Source organism: Anoplolepis gracilipes, chromosome 9 (genome assembly GCF_047496725.1).
Source record: "Anoplolepis gracilipes chromosome 9, ASM4749672v1, whole genome shotgun sequence".
NCBI classification, from domain to species: Eukaryota; Metazoa; Arthropoda; class Insecta; order Hymenoptera; family Formicidae; genus Anoplolepis; species Anoplolepis gracilipes.
The window spans coordinates 13,241,639-13,257,189 of NC_132978.1; the positions used below are offsets into that span (position 1 = coordinate 13,241,639).

General features: G+C 36.6%; 3 protein-coding genes and 1 long non-coding RNA gene across 7 annotated transcripts in view; 3 read left to right on the top strand and 1 right to left on the bottom strand.

Moving 5' to 3' along the window:
- LOC140669797 (uncharacterized) overlaps positions 1-9,178 on the top strand; it is a 25,213-nt gene extending 16,035 nt beyond the window's left edge. The window contains exons 3-10 of one of the 2 annotated variants that reach the window (XM_072899913.1): positions 20-494; positions 1,009-1,567; positions 1,731-1,999; positions 2,204-2,430; positions 2,781-2,918; positions 3,031-3,330; positions 3,572-3,730; positions 3,911-9,178. In XM_072899913.1, coding sequence (XP_072756014.1) covers positions 20-494; positions 1,009-1,567; positions 1,731-1,999; positions 2,204-2,430; positions 2,781-2,918; positions 3,031-3,330; positions 3,572-3,730; positions 3,911-4,027 — 2,244 coding nt within the window. In that variant the 3' untranslated portion in view covers positions 4,028-9,178. The remainder of the gene's footprint in view (positions 1-19; positions 495-1,008; positions 1,568-1,730; positions 2,000-2,203; positions 2,431-2,780; positions 2,919-3,030; positions 3,331-3,571; positions 3,731-3,910) is intronic. The other variant, XM_072899914.1, reaches the window with a different exon arrangement.
- The window catches only part of LOC140669800 (uncharacterized), an 88,172-nt gene extending 76,281 nt beyond the window's left edge, over positions 1-11,891 (top strand). The window contains exon 5 of the long non-coding RNA XR_012047408.1: positions 11,809-11,891. This is a non-coding gene — a long non-coding RNA (uncharacterized lncRNA). The remainder of the gene's footprint in view (positions 1-11,808) is intronic.
- The window catches only part of Nadsyn (NAD synthetase), a 21,535-nt gene continuing 12,534 nt past the window's right edge, over positions 6,551-15,551 (bottom strand). Inside the window, exons 1-13 of one of the 3 annotated variants that reach the window (XM_072899916.1) lie at positions 14,936-15,086; positions 13,814-14,010; positions 13,367-13,622; positions 13,085-13,277; positions 12,495-12,735; positions 12,060-12,299; positions 11,836-11,951; positions 11,467-11,771; positions 11,172-11,380; positions 10,864-11,089; positions 10,610-10,786; positions 10,072-10,174; positions 6,551-9,816 (exon numbers count right to left, since the gene is read on the bottom strand). In XM_072899916.1, the coding sequence (XP_072756017.1) occupies positions 9,788-9,816; positions 10,072-10,174; positions 10,610-10,786; positions 10,864-11,089; positions 11,172-11,380; positions 11,467-11,771; positions 11,836-11,951; positions 12,060-12,299; positions 12,495-12,735; positions 13,085-13,277; positions 13,367-13,622; positions 13,814-13,959 (2,241 nt within the window). In that variant the 5' untranslated portion in view covers positions 13,960-14,010; positions 14,936-15,086 and the 3' untranslated portion in view covers positions 6,551-9,787. The other 2 variants (XM_072899915.1, XM_072899917.1) reach the window with 2 other exon arrangements.
- The window catches only part of LOC140669796 (cytosolic carboxypeptidase 3), an 11,719-nt gene continuing 11,360 nt past the window's right edge, over positions 15,193-15,551 (top strand). The window contains exon 1 of the mRNA XM_072899912.1: positions 15,193-15,251. The gene's annotated coding sequence lies outside the window, so the exon portion shown is untranslated. The remainder of the gene's footprint in view (positions 15,252-15,551) is intronic.

Here is a 15,551-nt window from a genome sequence, read left to right on the forward strand (position 1 = left end):
TATACAATGACAATTTCAGGAACAGCCTATCGACTATGCCGTGCCGAAGCGGAAAGAAGAAGATGAGGAAAAGTGTCGCGATGGCGCAATGGCATCGCGCAGTTCCGGCAATTCCATCGCAAGATCTTTGCTGGCCGTTAAACTGTCCGGCTCGCAGGCGGTGGTGCAAGCGGCTGCGGGACACGGCAGATCCTCAAACTCGGGTAACAGCGGTTCCTCCGGTGGTGGCAACGGCGGCTCCAGTAATTCCTCGTCGTCTAGCGGCATCAGCGGATGCGGAAACGGAGCGATGCTCGGTGGCGGCGGAGGCGGCGGCGGTGGCGGTGCCGTAGGTGGAGGCGCGGGTGCGGGCGGCATGCCTCCCGGGGGTAACGGGGGCCGCGGTAACTACGGACCGAGCTCACCGCCGACGGGGTCTCTCCCGCCGTTCTACGAATCCCTCAAGGGTGGCAACAATCTCGCCAACTTTGCCAATCAGTACAACACCGCCCAAGGTGCTTTATTTTTTTTATCAAAAATCTTCCTTTTTAACATCTTGTCTTTTTTAATGACACTTGTATTGCCATTGAGTTGATATTAATATTAATAAAATTATTTTTTTTCCTATATTTTTTGCTAATTTTGAATTTTATTTAAACGTGTTGCATTATTTCCTATCTTTCTTTTTTTTTTTTTTTACTTTTATCTGTTTATCTTCTTACTATATTATTGTGTTATTTTTGTTATTTATGTAGAGCTGTGACATTTAGGCTGTTATATGTATTTAAGATTTTACGTACTTTGAAAATCAAATTATTACGTAATATCCTTGGAAGCTTGAACTTTGTATCAAAGACTGTTTCGAGAAATATTCTATTATGCAAAAAATTACTTTTGATAAAATTGAGAAAAAAAAGTTTATATTATTTACGTAAACTTTTATTAAAACAAGATAATGATGAGATTTTGAAAAACACTTTTTGTCACAATTAAAATCACTACTCCTGTTGACTTGTATTATTATTTTAGGAAATGCATATCTGACACCATTGACAGCGGTCGGGATTGAATGCGATACCGGTCAACAGGATAATTCTCAGCACGCACAGTACAACGCGCAAGAGGGCAAACAGTATTCTCTCCTTCAGAATGTCTGTGCAAATGTGTGCGCATCTTACGGTTTAACGTTCAAGGAAGAAGAAGAGGAATTGGGAGGTTACAAGATTCAACCAGATCTATTATCTGGCCAGTATGCTTCCTACGACGTCACTGACGGCATGATGGTGGACATGGTGACTGGCACCGTGGTGGACCCATTGCAATTCACCGCCGGTACTCTGACCTTCAACTCACCCTCCGATCACACGGCATTGCTGGAGAGCCTCAGCGATGCCGCCGATCTCTTGCTGCCCAGGTTGCAGACTGAGGACGGAAGCAGCGATCTTCTAGAAGAATCTTTGCACTCGCCCGCCTCGACTGGCAGTAGCGGAATCGGTCAAGATGCCGGTCATATGACCACTCCCGTCGAGCCCAGCGTCGATCCTTTCCCCGAGCATAGTATGGCTTTGACCAGAGGGTTTGACACGAGGTGAGCGCCTCAATCATCATGAGAATTAACTCTCGTTTGCAAATTAATTGCAGTTGATTTGCCGTTTACTTTGAAATACAACGATTAAAAAATTCAATATAATAAATATTACAAGTTTCAATTGAAATAGATTACAAAATAATATATCGATCGTTTTTCTCAGACACTACACGACTCCGCAACACTTTAATGCATCCAAGCTGGCCAGCTTGAATTATGCGACCGGAGAATCGAATTATCAATCATTGCCTAAGGAACGTCCAGAACTCGCGCTGCACGTCAATCAAAATCAACAGCAGCAGCAGCAGCAAGATCAGCAGCTGCAAATTCAAGTGCAACTGCAACAACAGAAGCAAGCCGCCGCGTCACCGCACCAGCAACAACAGCAACATCAGGGCCTTCTAAGTCCCGGATTGAATTTTACCAGTAATGGTGAGTCATCACAATAATGCTCATCTGCTGAGAAACGGGAATACATTGGTTAAAACTCTTATATCGATTTTTTTCTCTTATGTTAAAAGTAAAGAAAGTTAAATTAAAAAACGGCAACATTTGCGAAAAATTTTCATTAAATAAATATTCGTCAATTTACGACTTGAATTTTGTGTCAACTAGTTTAATTTTTTGATTTCAAAGGTTTAGAATTGGACTCTGGTAGCAGCGTGGGTGGAAGTCTGCCTAGTCCTGGCACTGCTAGCTGTTCCCTGGACGGAACCTCGTCTGGCACCTCACCGTCGTGTGCGTTAGCAGAACACGCGCACAGTCCGGTCGTGTCACCCACCACAGTCGTGGGCGCAGCGCAAACCACTGCACCAGTCGGGGAACCACCTCTCTCGCAACGGGTCGGTGTACTTCAACAAAGGGTAAGCCCCAAATTGATCCAGGCAAAAGCATATATCTTCGCGTTAATTATTATCTTGCAGAAGCAGGATCGAACTAATTCGATCTTCCTTCAGGCTTGCTCGCAATCGATCCGCAAATTATTCGAACCATATTCCAATCGAATCATTTGAAGAAATTTGCGGATAATCGTTCCGATGCAACCTACAGCTCGGAATATACCATGATGTGGAAAAGAGTCGCTCGTTTAATTGCCACTCTTATTTATATATTATGCAATGTCAATCAATTTGAGTGCTTCATCCGATGTCATCAATCTTCCACAACTGCTTTGAACAACTGTTTTTTAATGTGTCTTTTTATCGGTTCGCAGCTGGGCTTACCGAATGACTGTCAGCTAGAATTTGTTAACGGAGGTCACGGCATAAAGAATCCTTTAGCTGTCGAGGGTCAAAGGCCGCCTGGAAACAATCGAGATGAAGAGAGAACAAATCGAACTCCGCCTAGCAAGGTAATAGGATATTTTATAATGTGATGTAAAAAAATGTAATAATATGCATCGAATCGCATGTATTATCGCGGAATTATAAGAAGCCGTTACAACGAAATGTTCTGCTCAATAGGATGACGATCCCAGTCGCTTCAGTTGCCGTGTATGCAGCAAAAACTTTAGCCTCCAGCGGCTTCTTAATCGTCACATGAAGTGTCACAGCGATGTAAAGCGTTATCTTTGCACATTCTGCGGGAAGGGCTTCAACGATACTTTCGACCTCAAAAGGCATACAAGAACGCATACAGGAGTGCGACCTTACAAATGTTTCCTTTGCGAGAAGAGTTTCACGCAAAGGTGTTCCTTGGAAAGTCACGGTCAAAAGGTCCATGGTGTTCAACATCAGTATGCCTATAAGGAGCGACGTGCTAAGGTAAACTTTTTGTTGAGAAATGTCTTTTTTTTCTAACAAATTTAATTCTTTATGAGATTTTTTTCTCTTTCTTTAAAACTTTAAAACACACAACTTGTTATGTATATGTATTATTGTAATGTTTGCATTATTTTTTATCGTACGAGTTTCTATATTTCTTTTTCTCTCTTTCTGTACATCTATTTGAAGTCTGTTTTGAAATATAAAGTTAAATGTGAATTATTTGCATTTTGTTTGACAGATGTACGTTTGTGAGGAATGCGGACATACCACGCATGAACCGGAAGTGCATTATATTCATCTGAAGGAACAGCATCCTTACAGTCCGGCGTTACTAAAGTTCTACGACAAGCGGCACTTCAAGTTCACCAATAGTAACTTCGCCAATATGTTGCTCCAGGTGGGCACAGACGCGTAAAGACATGATATTAGTCTTGAAACTTGTGTTAAGTAGAAGATTACACGTTGAGATTAATCAACGGTCTGATATAGGGTGACTTCGATACTCAAGCGAACAAAATAAAATACACAGCGCGGTATACAAGAACACGAAATTGTTCTTGTTGATGTAACTCTTCAGGGTGGCCTGTTGCAACGGGACTCGCGGAGCAAGGACAGCTGCAGCCTCGCGGAGCGACGAGAGACGGTCTCGAAGAGCACCGAGGCCACGCACCAACAGACCACGACCAGCTTCTGAAGCCATCGATGAATCCGGCGACCCGGGCGAGTGACATCGATCGGTCGGGCTGGATCTCTTCGAAGTTTAGGTCGACGAAGAGAGTGACGTCGCGCGAAAAAGTACCTGCAGGTGGCTCCCATAGCGGTGACACTTATCGAAGTCCGAAGGCGACTGGATCAGATCGCGTGGAATCTGTGCGATCAATTCCGCCGCCTCAAATTCATGGGTAGAGGAGAAAAAACGAGAAGAAGAGAAGGAAAAATAAGACAAGAGAGTAAGAGAACCGCGGTAATAACAAGCGATCGCGAAATTGTATACATTTCGCGTAATCGAATGTTCGGTTGTTGTATTATAGCTTCTCTTTAAGTTTCTACGTTATTTTTTCTTTCTCTGGCAGTTCTTTAAAGAAGATGGTACCAATGAAAAAGAATAAATACACGAGAAGGAATAGTACGCGTAGTATTCGCCGTAAGGATCAAGAAGATAAATTTTAATTTATTAAAACATGGTACATCGTTTTTTAAATTATAAAAATTATAGCGCGTCGCGTTTTTTTTTTTCTACACCGAATTTTTAAACGGACTTGCAATGTTACAAATTTCGCTTCTACCCAATTTCGGACAATGTTCTGAATTTTTTAATTATTTTTAGAATATGTCTCTTTTTTTTTTTAATTTAGTATTTTTAATTGTACGGTTAATTCAGAATTATTGTATGGTTAATTAATATTAATTTAATGAAATCTTAGAACTCTCTATGACGACTGATACTGAATTACAAAGAAAATGCATAGGACATACGTATATTCACACGTCGAAATGTGCGCACACACGTGTAAAACACACACACAACTACACACTCTTAAACGCAATTGCACAAATAGATTTTAGATGGAATATTATTAATAGTAGACCGGAGGCGCGATACCGAGCAAACCCAAAGACTCGGATAGAACGTTTCAGGAATGCGGATCATCCTCGGCAAGCCGAGGAGAGGGAAAAGAACGCTATCATACGGATGATTTTTTTTTTCTCAGAGATGTACGGCGAGTTACGTTACTTTTCGACTCGATGGGTAAACATGCGCGTGAAAAATGGAATTCTTGACGAATATCAGGAAGGAAGGATTTCTCCGATTTCGCGATTTGCGTCACGAATCTTCCATTATCTTTGATCGCGGCATTGGGGAATAGAAAGATTTTTCAATTTGTTTGAACACAAGTTACATTTTGCTATGTGTCATTATTGAAAAATAGAGTTTGAACTGTCGATGTTTAGAAGAATAATCAGAATCGATTTCCTTCATTTCCAGGAATATTATTTAAGTTTTTCCTCAATTCTCGTTTTTACTAATGTCATACGAAACGTTACGTTTCCCACTCGTTTTCTCGTTCTGATATAGCGACATTAAGCAAATATGAATAGTAAAAATAGAATATACTATGGTTACGGTTCAAAAAAAGGTGCTCACAGTATTGACAATCTACAATATACATAAGTAACGTTAATTATAGGTTTTCAATAAACTGTAAACGCATATAAGGGTATTTTGGATCGCATCTCAGTTTAGAGAAAAACTGTTGATTTTTGGAATACTTGAAAAGAAGGAATCGGCCATATCGAATACCATAATTAAAATTCACATTTTTATTTTGTCGTTAATATAATCAATGATTTTTTATTATTAAGTTGAGACGCCTTTCAACTGAAAGAAGAGAAATTAAATTAATCATTATAATGAGATAATAATATAACTGCATTTTGAATAAAAATTGTAATTTAATTTATTAATTTATTTTCACTTACAATTAGTGAATTAAAATTTGAATTTTAATTTATCCTCATTGGGATTATATTTCTAAACACTGATAGTATACAGTATGCATATACACACATATATATATATGTATATATATATACACACACACGTATATGTATGTATGTATGTATAATATATGTACGTATATACGTATATTTAGTAAAATCCCCGATGCGCACTTTGGGTAATCTGTGATATGATAAGACATAATTCACTCGCTCCTTTATGCACTCCACTTTGCTTTTCCGCTCTTGCACCATGGTTTTTTGGGCTTGGGGATGGGACAGGAGAGGCACGCATACACATATAACGCGTATATACATACATACACATATATATACACACACATAGAGACAGACACACATTTGTATATACACGAAAACATAAAACGGGATTTCGTGCAATTCTAAGGTGGTAGGATTTGGATCGAGCACAACCGGTATTAATATTTCCGCTCGATATTCCTTCATTGTAGACACACGAGCCGTGGATCCATTCGCCACGGCAAAACATAATTAGCGAGCTCTAAATTTAATGCGTTTAATTATTGGTCGGCGAGCTAATTACGAGAAGACCGGAAAGATTAACCCTTTGAAACGCAATAGTGCTATGACATAAAATTCTTCTGTTTAAGCGAATGTTTATCATATAATGGTTTCAATCTCTGTATTACATCGAGAAATATTTATCTCTATTATATAGATTATACATTTTGTTATATACATATATATATATATATATATATATATATATATATATAAACTAAATGTATATGATATATACATTTAGCATATATAATATAGTGTTTATTTGCTTTTCCTCGCATATAAAAGACTCGAAATGCGCTTGTCAAAGGGTTAAAAAGGCCGCGTCTCCTTGAAGCACAGACCTCTCGAAATACAGTTATCTTCTAAACCTTCGGGCGAGCGCGAGAAAGTGTAATGTACAATAATTCTTCACGAATGCTCCATAAAATGAGTAACATCACTTATTCTCAAATGTGAGAATCAAAATTGAAAAATTAAAAGGCCTTCAATTCTGTAATAATATTATACAGAGTGGAAGTTGTACGTTGGCTTCAATGTTTTATCCTAAAATCATTATTATTAATGTGCTACATTTATCTTGAATTGTTGATTAAATGTTCAATTAATGTTTCCGAAAGGCATTCTGTTATCGGCGCGCTAACTTGCCCATTGCAATTTTACATTAAAACAAGTCGAACAATTGTTATGTTATTTAACTCGCGTTATTTTTTTCAATCATTTAAACTTTAAACTGTTTAATAGCATTTAATATTTACTGTATAGGTATATTTTTACAGCGGAGTGTTTTATTCAATTTTAGGTTTATCATTTATAAAATATCCCCCGCTCATATCACAAAACGCGTCCGATGGATAATAACACCATGCCTAGAGCATTTGATAATCTTTGTTATTGTAAATAATATAACTAGAGAGAGAGAGAGAGAGAGAATATGCTGATATTTAATTCTTATATAAATATATATAATCATATTCATTCTTTTTTTTTAAGCTCGATTACTTCGGCGTAGGTGCTAATGCTCCGCCGAGAGATGCTCATCTCCGCATATTGTAAATAGTTGTATCAGGCGGAAACACTACGCGCACGTGTACGGCCACCGGTTAATCCGTGATTATCTTTTGCTTACAAACAATAATGATATGTTTACAATATTTGTATAGCAAACGCGCGAGGACTGGGATGCGAGAATATCCTGCACTTACACCTTGGAGAAAATACTCAAGGATAACGGTACTATTTGTCGTCGCGCATTGTCAATCAAGTTTAATAAGTTGTGCATGTATTATGTCGTCTTATTATTATTATTATTATCATTATTATTAACATATATTTTTAAATAATAACGCTATATATATATATATATATATATTTTTCCCATTGCTATTTAATTTACATTCAGTATTCAGCCGCAAAACAAAATGCACCTAATTCTTCAGCAAAAATTATCGATTTAAAATTTGGCTTGAAATTTGATCAATTTCATTATAATTTACTCTTATTACTTTAACATTTATAAGAAATGCTATCGATTTTCTGAAGCGTTCGGTTCTTTTCATCCTTAGTATTTTATAATTTGTCATTATAATATATTATTATTATAATTATAATTACATTATCATTATTATTATTATTAAAGATCTAAATAATAATTTTAATTATTGACTTTATTAATAATATTATAGATAATTCTCTACATACAGGATAGTCCTATATTTATCGAATTGTTCGATTGCAGAAGCGACTTTCTTCTTGCAAATACGGTGAGCAATTATAGTTAGGGAATCGCTATGACGTGGTGTGCAAAATTTATCCAATTTATTTTGAAAAATAAAAATATTTTATACTAATATTATTTAATCACATTACATACATTCATTTGAATTTTTTAAAAGAATTTTTATTTCAAAGTTTTTTCATTCATAAGTTTTTTTTTTTTTTTTTTTTTTTTTTTTTTTTTTAACATGTATATTATACATGTATAATATATCATATTTTTATTACTTATGTTGGATTGGACAAATTTCACACCGTCAGGCATGTTTATAACGTATAATTGCGAATGGAACGCATGATTGCATGTGTATGGATGCATGGTTATTGTTTATAAGAGCGTATGTGTGGCTATTATTGTTCGTACGAGTGTATTAATGTGAATTCGCGTATGATGTATAATACAGTTTTTAGCTTCACTTTTTGCGCTTAGACAAAATAGATGTATTACAACTTTGAAGCGAAAAAACAAAAAGTGCAGCTAAAATGAATGTTTAATGCTGCGTGTGTGTTCCAAGAGATTGTCAATTTCCGTTAGAGCACAACTGGATATTGCGTCTACTTAGCGATTATTAGGTCAGGTCAGGTCAGGTCAGGTCAGGTCAGGTCATGTCATGTCATGTCATGTCATGTCATGTCATGTCATGTCATGTCATGTCATGTCATGTCATTTTTGTTGTATTCCCATCCCTTCATTCCTAGAATGCAGGACCTTGTTTTCTTTACGCTTTCAACTACTCAATAAGAATTTGTGGTTCTTCATCCTAGGTTTGTTTTTACAACAGTAGAGAATGTTATAAGTTTCGTCCTCAAATACAATTCAAGCTACAAGGTAGAGCATCGGCCAGGATCGAATCCAGGTCTATTGATTATTAAGCGATCATTCTATTCATTGAGCAGCCCAGCTGTCCATTTGCGATCTTCATAAATCGTATGTTAGCGATAAAATGTGGTTACACGCTCTTATATGTTTGTGAGAAGAGAGAGAGAGAGAGAGAGAGAGAGAGAGGTAATAAAATTAATATTATATATACTCGATAAATGTAGTTACTTGACATTCTGCCTTAATCATATTTAATAATTATGTATTTTACATTGTTATTATATAGGAATAACTTCAAACCATATATGTTAATGGCATGGATTGCAAAAGCATCATTCCAGGTATTGGCTTTAATATTTCATATTTTTATATTTTATTTTGCGTTTTGGTTTTTAGATTTTTTAAATTAAGACAAGAGATTCTTTAAATTTGCAATTTAATTATATAAAAATTTTATAAATATTTCTATACAATATGTATCTGATACGTCTGAAATTGTACATACTATTCGTTAAATTTTGTTAGTTCAGGAGTTCCAAAGAGCTTTAGATGATTTTGTAATGTACATTAGAATTAGAATTTACATAAAATCTTTATATATACATTTTTTATTTAATAGATTTATTTCTTATCGGGTTTCATAAAATTTTGCTTTCATAAAATATCTTTTACCGGAACTGTTCACAAAAATTCCCTAAATATTAATCTCAAGAGCACTTGCTTGATGATAAAGTCCATCATCGACCGCTCCAAATCATGAATCACGTCCATGTATCGCAGCGCTGCAATGTCAAAATGATAAGAGTGCTACGGCTACGGTTAAACTACTATTCCTGGATGCGTTTTATCTGCAACAGAGAATGATGCCGGTGATGACTTCTCGATAGAAACAGCGAGAAGCACAGTGAAGGAATATAGGTGTGCACGAGTTGGCTCAACATTTTGAGGCGGATCATTTCGACCTGCCTGGAACAGCTCTGGAAGTAGGTTTTCCGATGGCTGTTTTTTCGCCGTACTTTGGCGATTAGGATGATTTTGTCGACCGAAATGCGTTGTGCTCGACGTGCTTCATTAATGCGGGCACTTTGTTTTTGTTTACTCACTACTGATTACGGAGTTGAACGGCATGTATCTGGGCTTGGCGAGCACTTTCGGAGCAGCTTTATGCGGTCTAGATGGTTTCTCCTCGCTGTTGAGTCGTTTTACCTGGAAATTTAATCCATGACAATAAAATGATAAAAAAATAAAATTTCCAGGGTTAGCAAGACACAGGGTTATGTTATCATTCAATGTTTTCTATACTACCTACTGTTGTCATTCGATTATTCGCTTGCTAACCCTTATGGCGAGAGAAATGTACAACTTTACAACATACTAATTATTTTTCTAGCTCGATCTTGTCGTTGATACGAATTGGATTCGTCGAAGAAGTCTTATCGATAAGAAAAATCACCCTTTTCGAATCATGATGCGCGCGACACGCCAGGCTCTATGTTGCATATGAGACTTCGTTCTATAACGTATTGCATTCTCACGTGTCCAGTCTAATCGCGATGTTACTTCGACGACACGGCGTTTCTTCTCACATTCCGATACTTTACAACTCGAGGCTAGATAAACTTTCTCCCGCATAATTCTCACCTGTTCGTCGATCGCCGCAAACTGCCACTTCCACGAGTGATTATAGAGGAAGGGACGGTGATCGAATCGATTATCATCAGGACTGTATGTTTCCGCGTGACAAGATGGAGTCAATATCGTCATTTTGTGACGATTTATAGCGTAACACCTGTAGAAGTGTTTTACTTTATCGGCAACCTGAAATAGAAATTTATTGAAAGTTTGGCTTTAACGACTAAATTTACAACTTGCTATTAAAGCGTACATCTACTCACTTCTTTCGGAGTACAATGATCCCACATGTGTACAAGTCTGCAGAACATTGTAAAAGGCCCGGAACAATTTTGTTTTCTCAATCGTCCAAAGACGGACAATTCCTTATACGTCATACCCATGTCTACTTCATCCAATTGTGCGAGCTGTCCTGCTTGCAGCGGTTCTAACTCCGCTGTGGGTAGTGCCTCTAGGATGTCCTTTAAAGCGGATATTCCGTATTTGCGTCTAAAATTCAAAACGACAGGTATGATTTTTATTTATATTTTTATTTTTGAGCTCGTAAATTATTTCACATATACGCGTATACCTAAAGTATGAGAGAAATTTCTTTAGATCGTTTTTCGCGATACCGCCGATTGGATTAATGTCAGCGCTACTGCAATCATATTTGGTGAGATAACCGCGTAAGGCTTCGTCCACGTTACTGCTTCCTAATACCAAGAGACCACCCGGACGGCCTCTGACCCACAACATTAGTTGAGCGAATAAATAAGCGATCACCATTCGTAATCGGGCCTGAAAGTAGAATACTAAACATGTAAAGGCGAATAATTTAACGATCAAAATATTAGCGTCGTTGGAAAAAGATACCAAGTGATTACCTGAACATTTTGTAACGCCAAGTTCTCTCTAGGCGACCCACCTTGCACTCGGAATCTTGGCGTTAGCTTCGTAACCTGTTGAAAAATCCCTAAAATCGCAGATATCGCGGTATCTATGACTATACTGTGATGATAGGATCCTATCTGACTGGCCAACTCGGCCGCTCTGGCCTTGGTCTCCGCCGATGAGTTTTCCGTTCCCATGTAACACGTGACGAGGATAGTGTTGCACAATTGTTTCGGATCAATAGGTATATATTCGTAATCGCCGACTATTTTCCTAATGTCCATTAAAACCACCGTATCTGAATGCAAAATATTTTTTGTTTTTAATTTTCGTAGGTCAAGAGAAGGCAGTGCACATCTTACCTCCTTTACTGACCGACTCGACAATCATTTCGCACATTGAATATACGATACACGCCGAAGAAGATGAATCGACGCCGCCGCTTAATGGCAAGAAAAATCCTCCTTGACAAGATCGTCTAACATGTATGTGATGTAAGCACAATATAAATAAATATTATTATAACCCTGTCGTACACAAAAAGAGGATATTAAAAAATTAAACATCTTAAGAATTCTCTTCGCACCTGAGATAATCCCACAACCAGCACGCGGGTGCCATCGCAATCTCCTCTTCCGGGGTGTAATATACGAGTCTCGACTGCCCGTCGTCGTCACCGTACACATCCTGGATTCCGTCGAGCGGCCGATCCGGGGGATTCGATATAAGATTCTCCGGCGTGAGCGCAAAGTCAATTTTAACGCGCGGATAACTTTGCGACGCAGCTGCTGCATGTGATCGTGATCTGATACTGTTACGATAATTCCTGACAAAAGACTGAATATTACAACAATGCACATTATTTCATTTTACATATATTATATCCAAATAGCAATTCGGTATCTGAGAGTTTTTTTTTTCCAATTCTTTCGAAATTAATCGAGCAATATCCGAGTATTATACTTCGCTAGATAATCGAGTATCGACATCACTATCTAGAATAGTTGGTCCAAATTAAAACCTTATATCTTCGAGATCGAACGTAGCGACCGTCACTTCCACGTCGTCGAGAGCGAATTGTTTTCCGCGATTTAATATGTTGCCATTGAGAGTGATGCTGGAACCACCATTGAAATATAATCTACCGCCATCGCATCCCCGTAAATTACTAAACATGTAGCAGCCGCCAGCTTTGAAAGTAGCCGATTTAACGAGGTCCACAGTGACGTTGGCTTTTCGCAGTTCGAAATACGAACCGCTTCCTTGGAGAGAAAAATTAATTATTAGATTTACCAGCCTTTTAATTATTTAACATACAAGCAATGAAAAGGATTAAATACACAGAAAGAAAGAATATTCTTAAATATATTTTTGTTATTAAATTCTTTTAAGAAGATTATAAATTGTTGCGTATATATGGAACAATCAATGCGTTCATATGAGTATAACATATAAGTTCATTCTTTTACTTTTTTTCCGTGTAGATAAAAATCGTCTAGTCGTAATTTTTGTGCATTTTAAAGTGTATATTACAAAGGGTAAAAAAATACGAGACAAGAAATCGAAAAAGGGAAAAAGTCTACATTACCATAGCATCAAATGAGCTTTTACCATTTGCAATAATTTCCACGCCATCCAGTGACATCGGAATGTGATTGCTGGCTGGATGCCAAAGTTCCTCGCATATTTCGAAACCAACGCACGCGTCTCTGGTCGCGATAACTGCATCCCCAAATGGTACTACGGTTTGGCCGGTGACTTGCGATATCATTCGCGGTAGGAAATAATCCTCGACCGTACGTTCCTAATGTTACCCAATAAGACATATAACGAATTATCGCGTGCATGATGGCAAGTTTCGATCGATTAGAGTAGAACATAATGTCTCATTACTTTTGTCCAAGGAGAGAACCATCTGCTTTCCCTGTAATTACCGTCCTCGCAGAGTCGCATTTTCGGTCTAATCAGTAAAATCCGTCGATTCAAGAAAGCCACTCTGCAATTATACGTCACATTTTTATGCATCACCGGCATACCCACGTCTATTAGCATATCCTCACAAACGCTGGACTTTAGAAGGCTCGCTAAAACGTCCCAACAATGAAGCAACGTGTCCGATTCGTAAAAGTGATCCTCGCAGCTGTAACCGCTATTAAATAAATATTTAAGAATGTAATTATATATAAAACATAAAATAATATAGAGCAAGTATAACGAATAAATAATTAAAAAATCACAGTGCCATAAAATTGAAAAAAAAAAGCTGGGCAAAGTAATTCTTATAAAGTTTTTACAAACCGTAAAATTAATTTTATTTTTTATTATATTATATTTGATTACCAAATCTCTAGCTCTGGACCGCTTCTATAAGTGGCGCCAGCATCTTTTGCCTCTTGTATACTCTGCGAGATTCTTCTGCTATTCCCGTCAAAATCCATCGCCCATTGATTTAACGTGCAAACGGCAACGGTTACCGTACGTCCCATGTTGAATTTCTTTTCAATGTTATTTCTTACGTGATGTCGGAGATCTCTTATCTGACAATAAAATAAAATAAAATTTAAATTACGTCAGTAAGGTAAAATTTTTCTACGATGCCGCGAAACAAGAGTATTATAGCGTTGAAGCTGTATAATAAACAAAATTATGGTAATCGTAGGCAATGAAGAGCTGGTATGTTTGCTAAACAAAAAACTAAAAGATAAAAAAATATAATTTGAAGGAAACATAATCATGGTATTTAATAATATAAAGAAAACATTCTAAGCTTTTTTTACATATAATATGAGAAAGTTAACATTGATTGACAAAAGTTGCGGTACGTACGTTTCGGCTTGTTTTCAAGCCATCTTCAGCGTTAAACATTACAAAATAATTTGAAAAAGGTTTCTCTTATGAACTAAAGTAAGTTTTGGACAATGCATATTCGTGTTTTTAATTTAATAGTTCAAATCTATTACGGGACGCGTAACGTATTTGTTTTATTTTTGTTGGGTATTTTTGTTACGTTCACCGTTAATTTTCGAATATTGTGGTCCATTATTCGTTTGTCGATTTGGGAGTCCACGTTAGGATGTTGGTGCAATTGAATTTATTTTCATGGATTTGTATCTTTGTGTGTTTGTTGAATCAGTTCATTATTGCAATAATATTTAATGTACATCAACGATGCGTATTTCAAGTTAACGACCTTTCTCAAATAATGGATATGAGAAAGAAAAGAGCGATTGTCAGAACGTTAATTATAAAATAGTGGTATTATTATGTAACGATCATGTCGAAATGAGAATGTGAGTCATATTAATAAAATTGAGTGTTATGTGTTAAAATTATAAATAATAGTTGAGAATTATGAGTCATTAAACGTCAAAAAATTAAGATGTAGTCCGTGAGTGCAAACAACTCGTATTAAGTGTGCATTGGTTGTAATAATCTAAATTATTATATATTAAAATAACTTACAATTTTTGGGAAATCTCGCCAGAAGTGGTGTCAATACAATAACTCGTCTTAAAAATAACGTCTTGTCGCAGTTACGGTTAACTTATAAATGATAGAAAACATAAACAGTTGTAATATATTTGTTTGTTTCTGCGTATGACTTTCAAAGTTTTGGTAGATTGTTAATAACATCGTTATACATCTCGGGGAGGCATTCTGCATCTGTTTGCAGATCCTCCCCGAGATGTATAACGATTACTTTAGTTCATAAGAGAAATCTTTTTCAAATTATTTTGTAATGTTTAACGCTGAAGATGGCTTGAAAACAAGTCGAAACGTACGTACCGCAACTTTTGTCAATCAATGTTAACTTTCTCATATTATATGTAAAAAAAGCTTAGAATGTTTTTTTTATATTATTAAATACCATGATTATGTTTCCTTCAAATTATATTTTTATCCTTTAGTTTTTTGTTTAACAAACATACTAGCTCTCCATTGCCTACGATTACCAATTTTGATTTTTATAGGGAGCTTACTTATCTTAGATCTGTATAATAAAATTATTTTTAGAATAATAGCAGCAAAAAGTAAATTAAGAGAAAAAAATAAAAATTTAAATATTTCAAGGCTGCAT